The 15,680-nt window shown below is 54.8% G+C and overlaps 2 protein-coding genes across 2 annotated transcripts; one reads left to right on the forward strand and one right to left on the reverse strand.

Moving 5' to 3' along the window:
- Positions 1 to 1,822: 1,822 nt before the first annotated feature.
- On the forward strand, positions 1,823 to 14,240 carry LOC119109418 (mitochondrial glutamate carrier 1). Its single transcript, XM_037233035.1, has 8 exons — positions 1,823 to 1,880; positions 2,821 to 2,905; positions 7,588 to 7,722; positions 8,047 to 8,196; positions 8,637 to 8,774; positions 9,698 to 9,876; positions 11,896 to 12,052; positions 12,696 to 14,240. The coding sequence occupies exons 2-8, from the start codon at positions 2,865 to 2,867 to the stop codon at positions 12,835 to 12,837; spliced, it is 942 nt and encodes a 313-aa protein (XP_037088930.1). The 5' UTR covers positions 1,823 to 1,880; positions 2,821 to 2,864; the 3' UTR covers positions 12,838 to 14,240.
- A 73-nt stretch (positions 14,241 to 14,313) lies between these two features.
- Positions 14,314 to 15,644, reverse strand: LOC119099025 (2-aminoethylphosphonate--pyruvate transaminase-like). The gene is made up of 3 exons (XM_037222075.1): positions 15,242 to 15,644; positions 14,546 to 14,799; positions 14,314 to 14,472 (listed from the first exon to the last, which is right to left on the reverse strand). The coding sequence occupies exons 1-3, from the start codon at positions 15,642 to 15,644 to the stop codon at positions 14,314 to 14,316; spliced, it is 816 nt and encodes a 271-aa protein (XP_037077970.1).
- Between the last annotated feature and the right edge of the window lie 36 nt (positions 15,645 to 15,680).

Below are 15,680 nucleotides of genomic sequence, written 5' to 3' on the forward strand. Positions count from 1 at the left end.
ACAAAGCGGCACTGGACGGCACGGAACGTAACCAGACGGAATCCGACAGAACCAAACGCAACCGAACGTGACCTGACGTGATCGGACGAGAACTGATGGAATCGGATGGAACATAACGAGACCAGACAGTATCGGATGGCACGGGACGGCCGAGACAGACTGGATGGGACGAAACGGGCCCGGAAAAGACCGAACCAAACTTGACTGGATCGGTCACTTTCGGGCACCACCGGTTGTCGGTTGTCGGTTGGGAGGGAACAGGGCCAGACGGAGGGATGCGGCAGGTGGAGCGTGAATGCGCCCGGACAGAAACGGGCAAGATTGGAATGGACCGGTTCGGGCTGGACGAGGCGACACGGAACTGGACAGCGCCGCACGAGACCTTGCGAACCGGAACGGGACCGAACGTAGTCGGACGGGTCTGGATGAGAATGGACGAGACTAGAAAGGGCTGGACAGGGCTGAACAGAACCCAACGGAACAAAGCGAACCACAACAGGCACCGGGCGGGACTGGGCGATACTTGACGAGACCGGATGGAACCAGATGAGGTCAATTGGGACCATACAGCATTGGAAGGGACCAGACGAGCCTGATTTGTCCTGGACCGGCCCCGTTCTGGTCCCGCTTGGTGTCGTTCTGTCCCGTCCTGTCCTGTCCTGCTTTTTGTTTAATTGCCACGTCTCTTTCCGTCCGATATCGCTCCATCAAGCCAGGTCCTACCTGACCCCATCGAGCACCGTCCAATCATGCCCGGTCCCAGGTGTCGTCCGGTTCCATGCGATACCATCAGATCTCGTCAAGTTCCATTCGGCACTGTCCAGTCCCGTCTAGTTCAATATGGTTGCACCCGTTCCCGTTCGGCCTGATCACGCTCCATCCTGTTCCGTCTGGTTCCTTTTCCGTAGTGCCCGGCTCCATTCGGTCACGCCGGTGCCGCCCGATTTCATTTGATGCCATCCATTAACGTCTGATCCCATCTGATCCCATCTGGTCTTGTTGGACTCCGTCTGATCCCATCTGATCCCATAAAATTCTTCCGGTTACGTCCGGCCCGTCTGTTCTGGTCACGCCCGGATCCGTGTGACTTGGATTTGAGTGGCCCCACTGTCCCGTCCCGTCTTGCTTCATGACGTCCCATCTGGTTCTGTGTGCCCCTGTTCTGTCCCGCTTGATGCCTTTCGGTCACCTTCCGCTTGCTAGGAGCGACGTGCGTGGCGGAAAACGCCCAGAAAACGCCCAAACGCCATTATAGGGTGCCGGACTTAGGGTGTGTTCACAGTGACCAAGAGAACAAAGATTATGTGCTGACGACGTCACTTATGACGCCTTACTTCATAGATTCTGCGCAGTTTGGCGTCCCCAGCGATCCGGACGACAAAACTTTTACATGACATCAAGTACAATTTTTCCCGGACGCGCAGAATCTTTTTTCTCGACTCGATTGGAGTGGGACAGAAATGGTGCAACAGACTTAATTTAAAACAGGCCAATTTGTGTTTGCAGGACCGACCATGAGTGATAAAAAGGGGTGTATACGTTCCAAAAACGTAATTTACAGTTCACATTCGTGAGAGCTTTCCTAGTATCTGCAAACAAAAACATGAATTCGTTGCACGCGCAATTATTGTCACGACAGATGCGAAGATATAAACAGAGAGAAGCCGCAATGCAAACACGTTGTTCAGGCATTCTACGTGACGTCTCATGGAATACAACATTTTGGGTGCGCTTTGAGTGCATCCTGACACGACATATCACCAGACGGGCAGTGGTTTTGTGACGTCATCTGTCGAACTCCCGACCCCACTATCCTCGCATAGTTAGCTGTCAAACGCACCGTAAATTTTTGCGTCGGGTGAAGGGTTGATGGGGGCGTGGTAAGGGGAGAAGCGGTATTAATTGCCATTATAGGGCTTATAGGTCCGACGTTATCTGAGTCATTTATAAATGTGCCACTTTTAATGATGGTCGTGTCGCATGGCTTGCGTACTAGATCCAGTTTGTCTAGGCCGCTTTACCAAGTGCGATGCTTACGCCAGTCACACTGAAACATGGGAAGTGGGGCTTGAGCCCGTGGTCAGAACATCATTGATGATATTGGGTGCTATGGACCATGCTTTTTAAGCAGTTTTAAGCAGGTTTGTAGCCTTTACATTCCTGGGGCCTTCCATTGGTCTCCCACCCTACCTGTCTGGTCTATTTACCTGCCTGGCAGCCAGAAATTCTTTTTCAGTTGACATCAGCCCCACCCGTATTTTTGGAGGCAATTATTTTTTGCCGTTCATTTCCCTCCCCTTCCCCTTACCAGTTACGTGAAACTGCACCCTACCCCTTATATATATATGTTTATATATATATACATATATATATATATATATATATATATATAAACATATATATATATATATATATATATATATATATATCAACATTACTGTTGTGTTATTATTGAATGTCCCCTAAATATCACCCCCTGTACTAAGCCACATCATTACTGATCTGTGCAACATAGTTCCAAGCCACCAGATGAGCAGTAATTCCAAACCGGCTCTGACTTCGGATCACTTAAGTTCTTAATTGGCCATGATTTGACAAAACAAAATAAATTTATTTGGGCAGAATTCCATGTATTTATGCATCTTTAAGCCTATGGCATGATATAGTCAGCAGGTGCTATTTCCACTGGACACTATTTCCTATGATGGGTACCAGACACTCACAAAACTGGGAATTGTATCAATAAAGCTGTTAGGTGTTCTGTTATGGCATGATGAAAAGTCGGGATGACCCACTATAATGTGAATGTGCTTGTTTCAGACTTTTGCTTCTTTTATTAAGCTCTGGCCATCTAATCCAGCAACATGACAGCAGGAAAAGCTAGTGAAGCTCCTAAGCATTTCAAGTAAGTTATTGCACCCTTTGTTAGAGGGCCAGAGAAATGTTAGCCATTTGTAATGTACACATGATATTTATTGTGATATATATATATATATATATATATATATATATATATATATATATACATATATATATATATACATACATACATACATACACATATACATATATACACAATGTATATTATGGACATGTGTAAGTGATGTGTCATCATTTTACTTGATGGATGGTTCTTCAACACCTGGGGATCTTGAAGAACTTATTATCTGAAGCATTGTGCACATACTAACACTAGACCAGGACAGTGGCCTGAAAAGTTGCATCCATCATGCTAATTTGGGATCTCAATCTCTCTGTGACACCTGTAACATATTTCCTGATTCCATGCAACTTAAGTGGATGCAAAAATAAATAGTCTTGCTGGATAAAAAAAACATGAGGCACTGGATTTAGCTTTGGCTTTGACCTACTGATTTTGAATGAAAAAGATTGGCTTTGGCTTCTTGTTTCCTAAGTCTGAAGCCTTAACTTCAGACTTATACAGCATTGCAGCTTTAAGCCTTGAGGCCGCCAGCTTCGGCTTTGTTTTCAGCTTGACATCGTGGTTCTGATGCAGCCATGTTCCTAGACAACACAAATGTATCAAGCCCAGGCAGTTTGCGTGAGCTGCCAACTAGGCACTGTGTTGTTTTTGTCTCTCATGCCTGGGTAGCCAGGCCACACCGGTCATTATCAGTTGTTTTAGCCTGGCCCGGCATATGCGGAGCAAGCTGAATGCCTTATTATATTACTGATGTTGTAAAGATTTTGTGTGTTAATGGCATCAGTGAGAGGCTCGCTAGGTTACCGTGACATTCACAGCAGGGCAAATTCGATGCTCGGCATCCGTTCAGATGTGCACAAGTATGGACCATTGCTGGGGGCGTTTGATATGGTGCTAACACAGCAGATGGATGCATGCAGCATTTTATGTTGTAGTCGTTTTAGTTCGAACACAGGTGTAGATCCAGAGGCTGAAGCAAGTCAGAAACCCAAGTCATGCAAGATGACAGCAGTTGTGTGGTAGAGCTGGGAACGTGGGCTTGTATGGAGGAAGCGATGGTGAATTTGCCCATCCCATAAATTGTGAACACATCCTGTTCCTTTAAAGTCTGTCATGTGAATTTGAAATCATTCAAGAATAGCAGGCATTTCTTCATGTTTTAGGTATTTTGCAGAACAGAAGGTGGTCTTTGATTGCAGTGGTAGATGTTTCATTCATAATTACATGGATGCATACAGCCAGTGGTAGCATTGAGCCAGGGAGCGACTTGGACGAATGGGGCGGAAACGCGCAGCAGAAAAGTTAAATACCAGCATAAAAACGCGGTACGTATCGGAAACGAAAAACCTGTCATTTGGGCGATGTGTCAAGGGATCTTCTTATCTGCTGGTGGCGTCTAAATGGTCGTGGCAGCCCGTGGGACGCACACCCCTAAACGCCTATGATTACAGTTCGTCTCTTAGCGTGTTTACAGCACTTTCATAATGTTTTGATGATCTTGGTCACTTAGCTGTGTTGTGGGGAATGTGTTCGACTAGTGGAAATATTTGTTATGAAGCCTGACCTACCATCATCATTACATCGAGCACCTAACGGGACAACTCATTGCGCGCAAACAGCAGGGACGCAGAATAACAACACCAAACCTGATCGCCCACACAAAACATGTGAACAAATATCCGCTGTGGGATCTGGGCTCGGCAAAAGTCGGCGGAGCAATCTGCTGGCACCGCGGCTTGGTCTTTCTCGAGCCATCCTGCCATGGTCCGGGTTTCCGCAGAGCGCGCTCGCCACCATCTGCCAGGTCACAATCTCACAGCGAAAAACTCGACCCAACAACACCCCCCGCCAGAGCGTCCGGGTCGGAGACCAGCAATGTTAAAACCTTGAGCAAGATTCGTCACGAGCGACGGCAAGGGCGAAACAAACGACGGAACGGGGGCGAGCCTGCAGCTCGAGGTCCGCGTGGAGCACGCAGGACCGTGGAGGGTGCTGCGCTGCGCCCACCACGGCCAACCGACCGTGCCTGCCAGGCTGCCTTGCGCTCCACGTCAGCTATGCGTTCGGCAACAGTGGCACTGCTAACAAAAGAAAAGGGGGTGTCACAACTGCACACGAACGCCTTGCCGTTCGCAGATGAAGCTCAGAATGCCGGGCGGTGTTAATACATAGGGGGCGCTGCGCGTTTGGCTGAGCTGTGCGTCTGCATAGATTGACCACAATGGTCAGAAGCCGGGACTGAGCGCACGCCGACCAGTGCTGATCACGATATGGTGCCGCCTGGTGTCTGATACGACTACCCCGAACATATAGCAGATACCTTGTTTTAGCTGAGCAACTGAACAAATTCCGGTCGCTTCTTTTCATGAAGCCTTCCAGAGCGCTCAGCAGATGTCTGTGCTGCTGTGCATTGCTGGCAAGGATTAGGGGACTTCAGTATAGCCCACCACGAGTACGTGCGAGCCGTGGAGTCGCGCTCTCAGGGCACTGTCAGATATGTGGGGGCCGTGGAGTTGCACCCCCAGCGCACGGGCACGTGGGGCCGCAGAGTCACGCTCCCAGCGCACTGGCGCGTGGGGCCGCAGAGTCACGCTCCCAGCGCACGGGCATGTGGGGCCGTGAAGTCACGCTCCCAGCGCACGGGCACGTGGGGCTGCAGAGTCACGCTCCCAGCGCCCGGGCACGTGGGACTGCAGAGTCACACTCCCAGCGCACTGGCACGTGGGGCTGTGGAGTCGCGCTCCCAGCGCACTTGCATGTGGGGCCGTGAAGTCACACTCCCAGCGCACGGGCGCGTGGGGCTGCAGAGTCACGCTCCCAGCGCACGGGCATGTGGGGCCGCAGAGTCACGCTCCCAGCGCACGGGCATGTGGGGCCGCAGAGTCACGCTCCCAGCGCACGGGCATGTGGGGCCGTGAAGTCACGCTCCCAGCGCACGGGCATGTGGGACCGCAGAGTCGCGCTCCCAGCGCCCGGGCATGTGGGGCTGTGAAGTCACGCTCCCAGCGCACAGTCCCGTGGGGCTGTGGAGTCGCGCTCCCAGCGCACGGGCACGTGGGACTGCAGAGTTACACTCCCAGCGCACGGGCACGTGGGGCTGCAGAGTCACGCTCCCAGCGCACGCCACGTGGGGCCGCGGAGTCGCGCTCCCAGCGCCCGGGCATGTGGGGCTGTGAAGTCACGCTCCCAGCGCACAGTCCCGTGGGGCTGTGGAGTCGCGCTCCCAGCGCACGGGCACGTGGGACTGCAGAGTTACACTCCCAGCGCACGGGCACGTGGGGCTGCAGAGTCACGCTCCCAGCGCACGCCACGTGGGGCTGTGGAGTCGCGCTCCCAGCGCACGGGCGTTCGGCTGATGTATGCACAATTTGAGGAGAACAATCGTAAGGTGTGGAAACAGAATGGCTCCCTGACAGGCCGCCGTGCTCACCCGGAAGCGCGGCGTGCTGGTTCTCCGCCAACAGCTACGTTGTCTGACAAACAAACATAGCAGCCTGATGGCAGCGCGCATCTCGCTCGGACAGGTGCCCGGCAGCGCCCATCGGAGCCAGCGCCAGCGTGCCAGAAAGGGCAAAGCAATTGCACACACTCACTCGCGTTTGCCACATTTTGCCAGCATTTTACCTTCGTAGCGCCAGTATTGGAAAAATAAGCTGTGCAAAGTCAGCTGTTGAGAACATACTGCATTAGTTGGGCAGTGATGAGTTGTTGATCCACGTTTGCTGAAGACAGCTGATTCCCGGCGACGGTGAAGTCTTGTTATATCCCGAGTGCCTGTATAGCGCCACGCGATTAATGGGCCGGGTGGACTCTGAATAGTAGACACATTGGAAATGGAACGGGGATGCATGTAACGCTCCTGATATGTGATCTATGGTGTCGTTGAAGGCGGCGCCCACCGGTGATACTGATGTAGTTTCTTTGCGCAGCGGACGAGGCAAAACCGCTTGTATGTACCTCGCTTCGTGCAGGGTGCAGATAGTGGGGTGGTTAACGCGTCTGCGTTAACCACTGTGCGCTCGGGAAGCCAGAGGTACGGGGGTTCGATTCCTCGTGGTGCCCGCTCTTCCTGCCAGGGTGAGGCAGGCGACGCCATACGGCCTCAGTAGCGAGTGCATGGTAAAGCCCCAATGACGATGACGACGACATCACTGCGCACCAGCAGTTTAAATACGTGTGTATCCTTATGTTGTCACCTGTGCGTTCTCTGCCACATCAGTCAGATATTCACTTTATGTCTGGATGGGAGACCAATTTCTATGGATGTTGTTCAGCATAGAAGCCCTACACTTTTAAGACTGCCTCAGGCTAAAAAAGAAGAGATCGATGTGTTGCTGTTTTTCTGCATGCCTCTATCGAAACGAATATCAGCAACATAATTTTTAGACATTTTACATGTAAAACGTTCCTCACAAATGCTTTAACAAGTACCTCAGATTAAGATTGTTTGGTTGTTCAGAATGCTGGCTTGAACTGCTAGGTGGCCATATCTTGCGAGCAGTATTCGTGGAGAAGTCTGCTGCTGCTGCTGGTGGTGCTGCCTGTGCGTCTCTTTTGTATTGATGTTTTGTTGTTGTGGGTTCGTTATGTCGTATCCAGCTCTGTCCCGATATGTTGCCTCACACCATGAATGATTTTCCCAGGTTGGTACCAAAGATAGTCAATGGAGGCATTGCTGGCATCATTGGTGTCACCTGTGTCTTCCCGCTGGACTTAGTCAAGACACGGCTGCAAAACCAAAAAATTGGCCCAAATGGAGAGCGAATGTACAACTCAATGTAAGCCCTACTTCCTGCAGCGTATATAACACGGTGAAATGTACTGGCTGCTAATACAGGACCGTGGCTGCTCGTCTTAATCGGAAACAAATTTGGAGCATGTAATATGTATCTGCACAAGTAACTTATTAGTACATTGGTATCAGAATAACGTATTAAACGGCGTGTTCACATATTATTCACCATCTTTTTCCGTGGCCCGTTTTCTGTACTTGAGTGGCTATATAAATGGTTATATGCATATTAAAAGTACGATTGCTGACTTAAGTTTTCAGTGGAAGCCGCGTGGCGTCTGTGCAACTGCCGGTTGCGTGTTGTCGCCAGGTTCGATTGCTTTAAGAAGACGTACCGGGCCGAGGGCTACTTCGGCATGTACCGCGGCTCAGCCGTCAACATCGTGCTCATCACGCCCGAGAAGGCCATTAAGCTGGCGGCCAACGACTTCTTCCGCTACCGATACGCCAACAAACAGGGGTCAGTGCTAGCAGCCGGAGCCGGTGGCAGCCCACCGATACGCTACAAGCGGGGCTCAGTACGGACAGCCTGCTGCGTGCGGCAGGTCACGTACGGGCCGCCGATACACAGGCGCCAGTCACAACACACCTGTGCGCAGCCGGTAGCCGGGGCCTGATCGCTGCGGGCATCAGTCCTCGCGAGCGTCACGCCGCCGCACATGACTGACAAATGTGTCGCCGAGGTAGGGCTGCCGACACGGCGCCGTGCGCTATCGTAATGAACCGAGCCCATGGCGTGCGCTGTCGTAGCGAACCGAGCCCGTGTCGCGCGCTGTCTTAGCGAACCGAGCCCGTGTCGTGCGTTGTCGTAATGAATCGGAGCCCGTTTCGTGTGTTGTCGTAGTGAACCGAGCCCATGGCGCGCGTTGTGGTGAATCAAGCCTTTGTCGCGTGCCGCAGGAAGCTGACGCTGCTGCGAGAGATGGCGGCCGGTGGCAGTGCCGGCTTCTGCCAGATCATCGTGACCACGCCAATGGAGCTGCTGAAGATCCAGTTGCAGGACTCGGGACGCGTCGCCGCCATGGCCAAGGCCGGTCAGTGCGGGGAGCCAGCGCCTCGTGGGACCCGCCGGAGTGGGGATTGGGGCTGACCAGTGGCTGATCACAGGCGGGCAGCTGGCGGGGGCCTGTGTGTGAGTGCGCCGGGTGGACCGGGGCGCGGTCGGCAATGATGTGCTGGCTTGATATTGTGTGACATGGTAGCACCCCTCGTATATCGTAGGTCACTGGAACCCTGTTAACTTATACTGTTGGCGCCCTAGACGTGTGGCAGGCCTAGCTGTACTCAAACTAAGGGCACCCAGCCAAGTTCACCCTAACGTCTGAATCCTCAATCAAGGTGCTCTTTGTGTCGTCTTCGTGCACCGCTACCAATAATCATGTGCGATGCCCTTCACACTGCAGTCAGCCGGTAGAAGCGGCTGACAGAGCTGTGTACGGCTTTCGCTCTCCCTGCGTACTCCCCCCCCCCCCCCCAAACTGCCCTGCCTCTCTACTTCCCTCATTCCTTTCTCTCCATCTCCCTCTCGTTCTCCCTTCCCTCTATCTCTCACTCTCCCTCCCCTCTCCTTCTCCCTGTACCTCTCCATCTCCCTCTTCTTCTGGCTTTTTTCTCCCTCTCCATCTTCCTCTCACTCTTCCTCTCCCTCTCCTTCTCCCTCTCCTTCTCCGTCTCCTTCTCCGTCTCCTTCTCCCTCTCCCACTCCCCCTTCCCCTTCCCCTTCCTCTCCTTCCCCCTCTCCCTCTCCCTCTCCCTCTCCCTCTCCCCTCTTCCCCTCCTCTCCCTCTCCCTCACTCTCTCCCTCTCCCCTCCCTGTCCCTTTCCCTGTCTCTCTCCCTTTTCCTCTCCCTCTCTCCCTCCCCTTACCTTCCCCTCCCTCGCCGTCTCCTCCTCATATCTTGATCCCCTTTCGCTCTCCCTTGTGACACAGCCCTGCGCGCCCCACAGCCGGGAAGGGCGAGGCGGCCGCCGCGCGTCTCGGCGCGTCAGATCACGCTAGACCTGCTGCGCACGCGCGGTATCACCGGCCTGTATCGGGGCACGGCCGCCACCATGCTCAGGGACGTCTCCTTCAGCTGCGTCTACTTCCCGCTGTTCGCCCACCTGAATGCGCTGGGACCGCGCAAGGGTGACGGCTCAGGTAACTGCGGTGACGACACCGGCTCGCCCGAGTCCGCTGCGGCCGGGTGGGCTCGCCCGAGTCCGCTGCGGCCGGGTGGGCCGGCCCGCCTGAGTCCGCTGCGGCCAAGTGGGCCGGCCCGCCTGAGTCCGCTGCGGCCGAGTGGGCCGGCCCGCCTGAATCCGCTGTGGCCGAGTGGGCCGGCCCGCCTGAGTCCGCTGCGGCCGAGTGGACCGGCCCGCCTGAATCCGCTGCGGCCGAGTGGGCCGGCCCGTCTGAGTCCGCTGCGGCCGAGTGGGCCGGCCCACCTGAGTCCGCTGCGGCCGAGTGGGCCGGCCCGCCTGAGTCCGCTGCGGCCGAGTGGGCCGGCCCGCCTGAGTCCGCTGCGGCCGAGTGGGCCGGCCCGCCTGAGTCCGCTGCGGCCGAGTGGGCCGGCCCCGCCTGAGTCAACTGCGGCCGAGTGGGCCGGCCCGCCTGAGTCCGCTGCGGCCGAGTTGGCTGGATGCGTCAGGCCACTTCAGTGGCGTCCAGCTCACAAGCTGTTGAAGCGCTGTCGTGATCCGGGCAGTCTTTAACTCGTGCGTCGCAGGATGTAAACACACCTTCAACGCTGTCGGTGAAATAAGACCACATCAGTTTGTCTTCGACATGCGAGATGCGAACACCGAAACACGTTGTGAGTGCGAGCATAGTGTTTTTAATGTCGTAGTGTCATCACATCTTTTTTAATGGTCTTCGTCCTGAAATGCTGATTACCAATGTTTATTTTGAATATTCGTTGGTAAAGGCTACTGTGATTACACCAGAGAGCCAACAACACGTCTGGACCTAGATTTACCGGGCCTGTTTTAATGAACGCTCACACAGCTTAATTTACTGACAGAATGAATTTGACGCAAGGGATCTTTGCAAGTTAAAAGATGTTCAGGTGTGCGCAACTCAGTCCATTGTCTTGCGGGTTGAACGACATGAACTTAATGGTATGTCACATCGGCTCACAATTGGCCTTGGACTCCGAACTTCAAATGTAAACTACAAGCACGAAAAAAAACACAGTTTCTTGACCCTCGCCTTCCACCCTATTTGTCGTTTAAAAATGACATATTGTGTGCCCCGAAGGTGGAAGTACATTGCGTGACAAGCTCGCGAAGGGATTAAGCAATAAACGTGAAAACATATATGATTGAGTCAAGAGATACACAGGCTTTTTGCGAGTTCAGCAATGTCTAATTTGCTGTTCTGGTTTACCTTTGAGATGCAGGCCACCAGAGCCACCCTTGCTTGGTTGTCTCCGAAACGCCAAGAACGCTATAGGCCGGTCGCCGACCGTTGCATTACCTCGGTTTTTCTTAAAATGAGACGGTACGATCCGGGCATAATCCAGCTTGATGGAGGTAATATCTTCGAAGCCTGAAGCGCGAGGTATAGCGTCGGCCCGCCCGCCGGTGGCTTTGTCGAGGAATGGGTCACATGCGTTTATGATTAATGTCTCTGCTTTCCAAGAAGTGTTTGTTCAATGCAACAGGTATGTTGTCGTTTGCCCTCGTGGCTCTGACGGGAGTCCCGATATAGTGTTTCCCCACTGTAATGTGCTTCTTTCTGGTCGTTGCATGCCAGAGCGATCCGTTTCGACAAGTTGCCAGCAGCTGGGGTTACGGGGCACAATAGCTCACGTGTGTGGGCTCTGTCATTTCTGCTTCTCTTCTCGTCGTCGGTTGTTTCTGGGCAGGGGGCGGTGCAGGAGCAGGGTGCTCGCAGGGCGTCTACTGCCTGGTCAGACGGTGGTCTGGTGATCACATAGTCGGTGCCGTCGGGCGACACTGTGTTTCGGCGTTGACGAGGCCTGCGCCGCCAGGACTGTGTGCGAGGCTGTGTCGCGCACACGGGCCCTGTGCTGGCTGGCCAGATGGTGTGGTAATCGGCGGCTTGTATCGCCAAGCTGCGGTACCTGTGTGCTCTGTGCCGCCACGCAAGGTAGGATTTTAGGTAGGTAGGTAGGATTAGGCGGCGCTGTAGCGCTGACGCGACCTGTGCCGCCAGGCGAGGCGGTGTTCTGGTGTTCATTCCTGTCCGGCTGCGCCGCCGGCTCGCTGTCGGCGCTGGCCGTCAACCCGTTCGATGTGGTGAAGACCCGGCTGCAGGTCATCAACAAGGGCCAGGGCGACGCCGTGTACTCGGGCATCGCCGATGCTTTCGTGTGAGTGGTGCCCTTCCCCCCCCCCCCCCCCAGACCGCTATCTAAATAATTGCCGCGTTTTCATTGTCTTAACTCTGCAAAATGCTACGTGCTTCCCCGCCAGCGCTTTATGGATCTATCGTTGCAAGTATTTGGGCACAGTCTTGGTGCCCTCCAGACCCGCTGCCTAAATAAAATGTGTTTTCATTGTCTTAGCTCTGCAAAATGCAGCATGCTTCCCCGCCGTGGCTATGTCGATCTATAATTGTAAGTATTTGGGTACAGCCTCGCTCGCAGGCTCTCCAACGCGTGGTGACCGTCTTTCGTGGCGGCTGTAGACGTTTTGTCCGTGTTTGTCAAGGTTGCGTTGTGCGATAGGATGACATGAGAATAGTTGGGCTGAGGCTGTCGTGGCGCTTGAAGTCATTGGACGCATTTGAAGCGTGGCAGTGCTTGGATTGCAAGCAGGGAGATCTCGCGTGCGATGAGAACAGCCCGCCATTTAAGTGGATACTTGTGACAGTTTTTACTGCCGCCCTTTGTATTCAGTCTGACTGCCGTATGTCGCCCATGGTTGAGCTGCCGGTGGATTGTCGCACAACAGGCGCTTCGATCTGGGGTGAAGTATGACCTCTGTGCTCACGGTCTTCCCCTCCGTTTCCAGCAAGATCATGAAGCAGGAGGGCGTGCGGGCCTTCTTCAAGGGCGGCGCCTGTCGTATGATCGTCATAGCGCCGCTGTTCGGCATCGCCCAGATGGTCTACTACTTCGGCGTGGCCGAGGCACTGTTGGGCTATGAACGCTAGTGGAGGCCTAGTCTCGATTGTCGTTCGCGGGGGTTTGGTGAGGCCGCTACAAGCCGGCGGCGAGCCGCCCCACCCCGGTCCCGGGTGTAGCCGCGTTAACATCCTTAGACACGATGTTGTTTTAAAAATGGTGTGTGTGTCCGTGTGTGTGTATGTGGAGGTGGAAGGCGGCGAGGATGGGTCCTTGCACCGATCCATGAGTGCGCTGGCGTTCGTGTAAAACTACACCTAAGTCAGAAGGCATGGCCCATGGATCGCGTCTTTTTGCCCTGTCCGTAGGTCCCGTTGTTAGTGCTGTGTGCCATTTTCCTTTGACAGCAAAACTTGGTTTTATTTTGTTATATTATTTTTTGGTGCGAAGCTCTAAAACAAGCAATTTTCTTGAACGCGTGGTTTCGTACATGACGCGAATGAATAGTTGACCTCCCTGTCGCAGGGGAACATTGTCAGCGTTAGAGATTTACAATGTCAAAGCATTACTCAGTGAACTTACCTGCCTAACGCTAGTTTTCTCTAATGGTGGGCACTTCATGCCGTGGATAGAGCATCCGTTACTTTGGTGTTCTGGTGCATTAGTTGCTGTGGAACGCCAGTGTTTCTGAGGTCGCAACGTATCATTACGCCCCAGATGTGTGAAATTGTGCTCCAGAGGTAAAACTATGCCATTGATGTATAACATTACGCCCACCTCACAGGAGGCAGACCCCCGCCCCCTCGGCCAGGCTTAGGTTGCTAGTTACACCCCACCCAAGGCCGCCGCGGCCACCTGCTATGCGATTCCCAGGTAGTGCGGTGTCCGTTTGCCCGTGTGTTTGGCTGTTCGATGTGAGAGTAGTCTGTGATGTGGGCGGCGGCGCCAGCGCCAGCCGCTCTGTTCTCGTCGAGATCTGGCTTCCAGCTGTCCCTGTGACGGCGTCGGTGGGGAGAGGCCGCCCAGGCTCCGAGTGGCTCCAGACGCGGGCGCTGTGCGCTTGGAAGTCCTCGTGTGCGGCGAATGCTGTCTCGCGAGCGCCGTCGACGTAATCTCGAGACTTCTCGTCTTCGCGGTTCTTGTGGCTATCTTTTTATAGCCACAGCGTTGGTTGTGGTGCTAACGGTCGAGGCGCCGAGAGGTCTCTGAACGCATTTAGTATTTTTTTCTGGACTCGTACCAGCCACCGGTGCTGATTACTGACGTGTGGCACAGAACAAATGAATGGTGTAATAGTGACACGAAGACGTCGGGACGTCTGATGTTCACCAGTTGTATTAACATTTGCTCAACACTGAAACCAGCCGCCGGATGTACACACGCGTGCAATTAATTTGCTTACGGACCCTCGGTGCGTGGTACCGGGCTCTCCGTGTGCGCCCCAGCAATCACCACCGACCACTTTATCGGAATACAAGCGCCACTAATCGCCGCTCTGCCGTGTTACGTCTCGGTCGGATTCCGTGCGGCACGCTGCCTACGACGGCGGTGCTGGAGAGCCGGTCTCACTGCGGGTCGCCGTAGGTGACCGGGATCGGTACCTGCATGTCACGCAGCACGGTCTCCACGCAGTCCACCAGCCGGTGCATATCCGGCTCGTGCAGGTCGCCGATGTTCCCGATCCGGAAGCAGTCTGCGTCGGTCACCTTGCCCGGGTAGATGACCTGGTCCAGCGCCGACAGCCGGCGGTACAGTTCCGTGAACGAGAAGTTTGCGTGCGTGGGACACAGGAACGACCGTTATGATGTAGCAGTCGTCGCCGTCGCGCACCAGCGGCCGGAAGCCCAGCCGGCGCAGGCCGCGCTTCACGATGACGTTGTTGGCGCGGTAGCGGGACGCCTGCGCGGCCACGCCGCCGGCGCTCAGCAGCCCCTGCAGCGCGCAGTCGAACGCCAGCAGGGCGTGCGTGGGCGGCGTGAACCGGAACTGGCCGCTGCGCTCCAGCCCTGCCCACTGATCGAACAGGTCCAGGCTGAGGCTGCGGCTGTTACCTGCGGCCACGGTCAGACTCGGCGTGAGACAACGCGAAAGACGCCCAAACGCGACTTTAGGCAGTAGAGAAGACGGTCAGAGTGGTGTGAGACAACAACGAAAACAGTTAGACGTGTCGTGAGACAACGGGGCAGACGGCAGAGGTCAACCGTGACGCGAGGCAACAGGGAAGACGGCCAAACGTAGCGCAACACAAGATGGTCAAACGTGACGTGAAACAGTAGAAAAGACAGTCAGACACAGCGCGAGATAACAGGGAAGACGGTCAGACGTAGCGCGAGGTAATGGGACAGAGGTCAAACGTGACGTGAGAAAGCGGGGAATGCGCTCAGTTGTGGCGTTAAACAATAGGGAAGACCGTCAGACGCAGCGTAAGAACGCAAATAGAATTATGCGGAATAAAGCACTTAACACAACATCTGCCGGGATTGTCAAACCAACCTTTGGTTTGCTTCAGACGCTCGAGCCGAGCGATGACGAATCCGAAGCCGGGCACGCCCTCGATGCACTTGTTGGCCGAGCTGACCAGGTAGTCGACGCCGGCCGCCTCCAGGTCCAGCGGCACCGCCCCGAACGCGCTCATCGAGTCAACGATGAACGCGGCGCCGGGCTGCAGCTGGCGCACCAGTCGCCCCAGCTCAGCCACAGGGTTGAGCACGCCGCTGCTGGTCTCGCAGTGTACCATAGCAACAGCGGAGAGCGGGCCGGCGGCGAGCAGCGGCGCAGCTGCGGCCGGTGACAGCGCCTGCTCCTCCGACTGGTTGAACGTCTCGCACGCAATGCCAGCCGTGCGGCAGATCTGCTCCATACGCCGGCCGTAGGCGCCGTTGCAGAGGACCAGCATCTGCGGACAGGGTGACGCCGACTGACCCCCGCGGAC

The sequence above is a fragment of the Pollicipes pollicipes genome, unplaced genomic scaffold, assembly GCF_011947565.3.
Source record: "Pollicipes pollicipes isolate AB1234 unplaced genomic scaffold, Ppol_2.1 Scaffold_2555;HRSCAF=2994_pilon_pilon_pilon, whole genome shotgun sequence".
Taxonomy (NCBI): Eukaryota; Metazoa; Arthropoda; class Thecostraca; order Pollicipedomorpha; family Pollicipedidae; genus Pollicipes; species Pollicipes pollicipes.

Coding starts and splice junctions, on each gene's coding strand:
- LOC119109418 (XM_037233035.1), top strand. CDS start 2,865: ATGACAGCAGGAAAAGCTAGTGAAGCTCCTAAGCATTTCAA. Junction 7,723..8,046: donor GAGCGAATGTACAACTCAAT/GTAAGCCCTACT, acceptor TGTTGTCGCCAG/GTTCGATTGCTTTAAGAAGA. Junction 8,775..9,697: donor GCCATGGCCAAGGCCGGTCA/GTGCGGGGAGCC, acceptor GGGAAGGGCGAG/GCGGCCGCCGCGCGTCTCGG.
- LOC119099025 (XM_037222075.1), bottom strand. CDS start 15,644: ATGCTGGTCCTCTGCAACGGCGCCTACGGCCGGCGTATGGAGCAGATC. Junction 14,800..15,241: donor GCGTCTGAAGCAAACCAAAG/GTTGGTTTGACA, acceptor CCGTGGCCGCAG/GTAACAGCCGCAGCCTCAGC. Junction 14,473..14,545: donor ACGACTGCTACATCATAACG/GTCGTTCCTGTG, acceptor GCGCTGGACCAG/GTCATCTACCCGGGCAAGGT.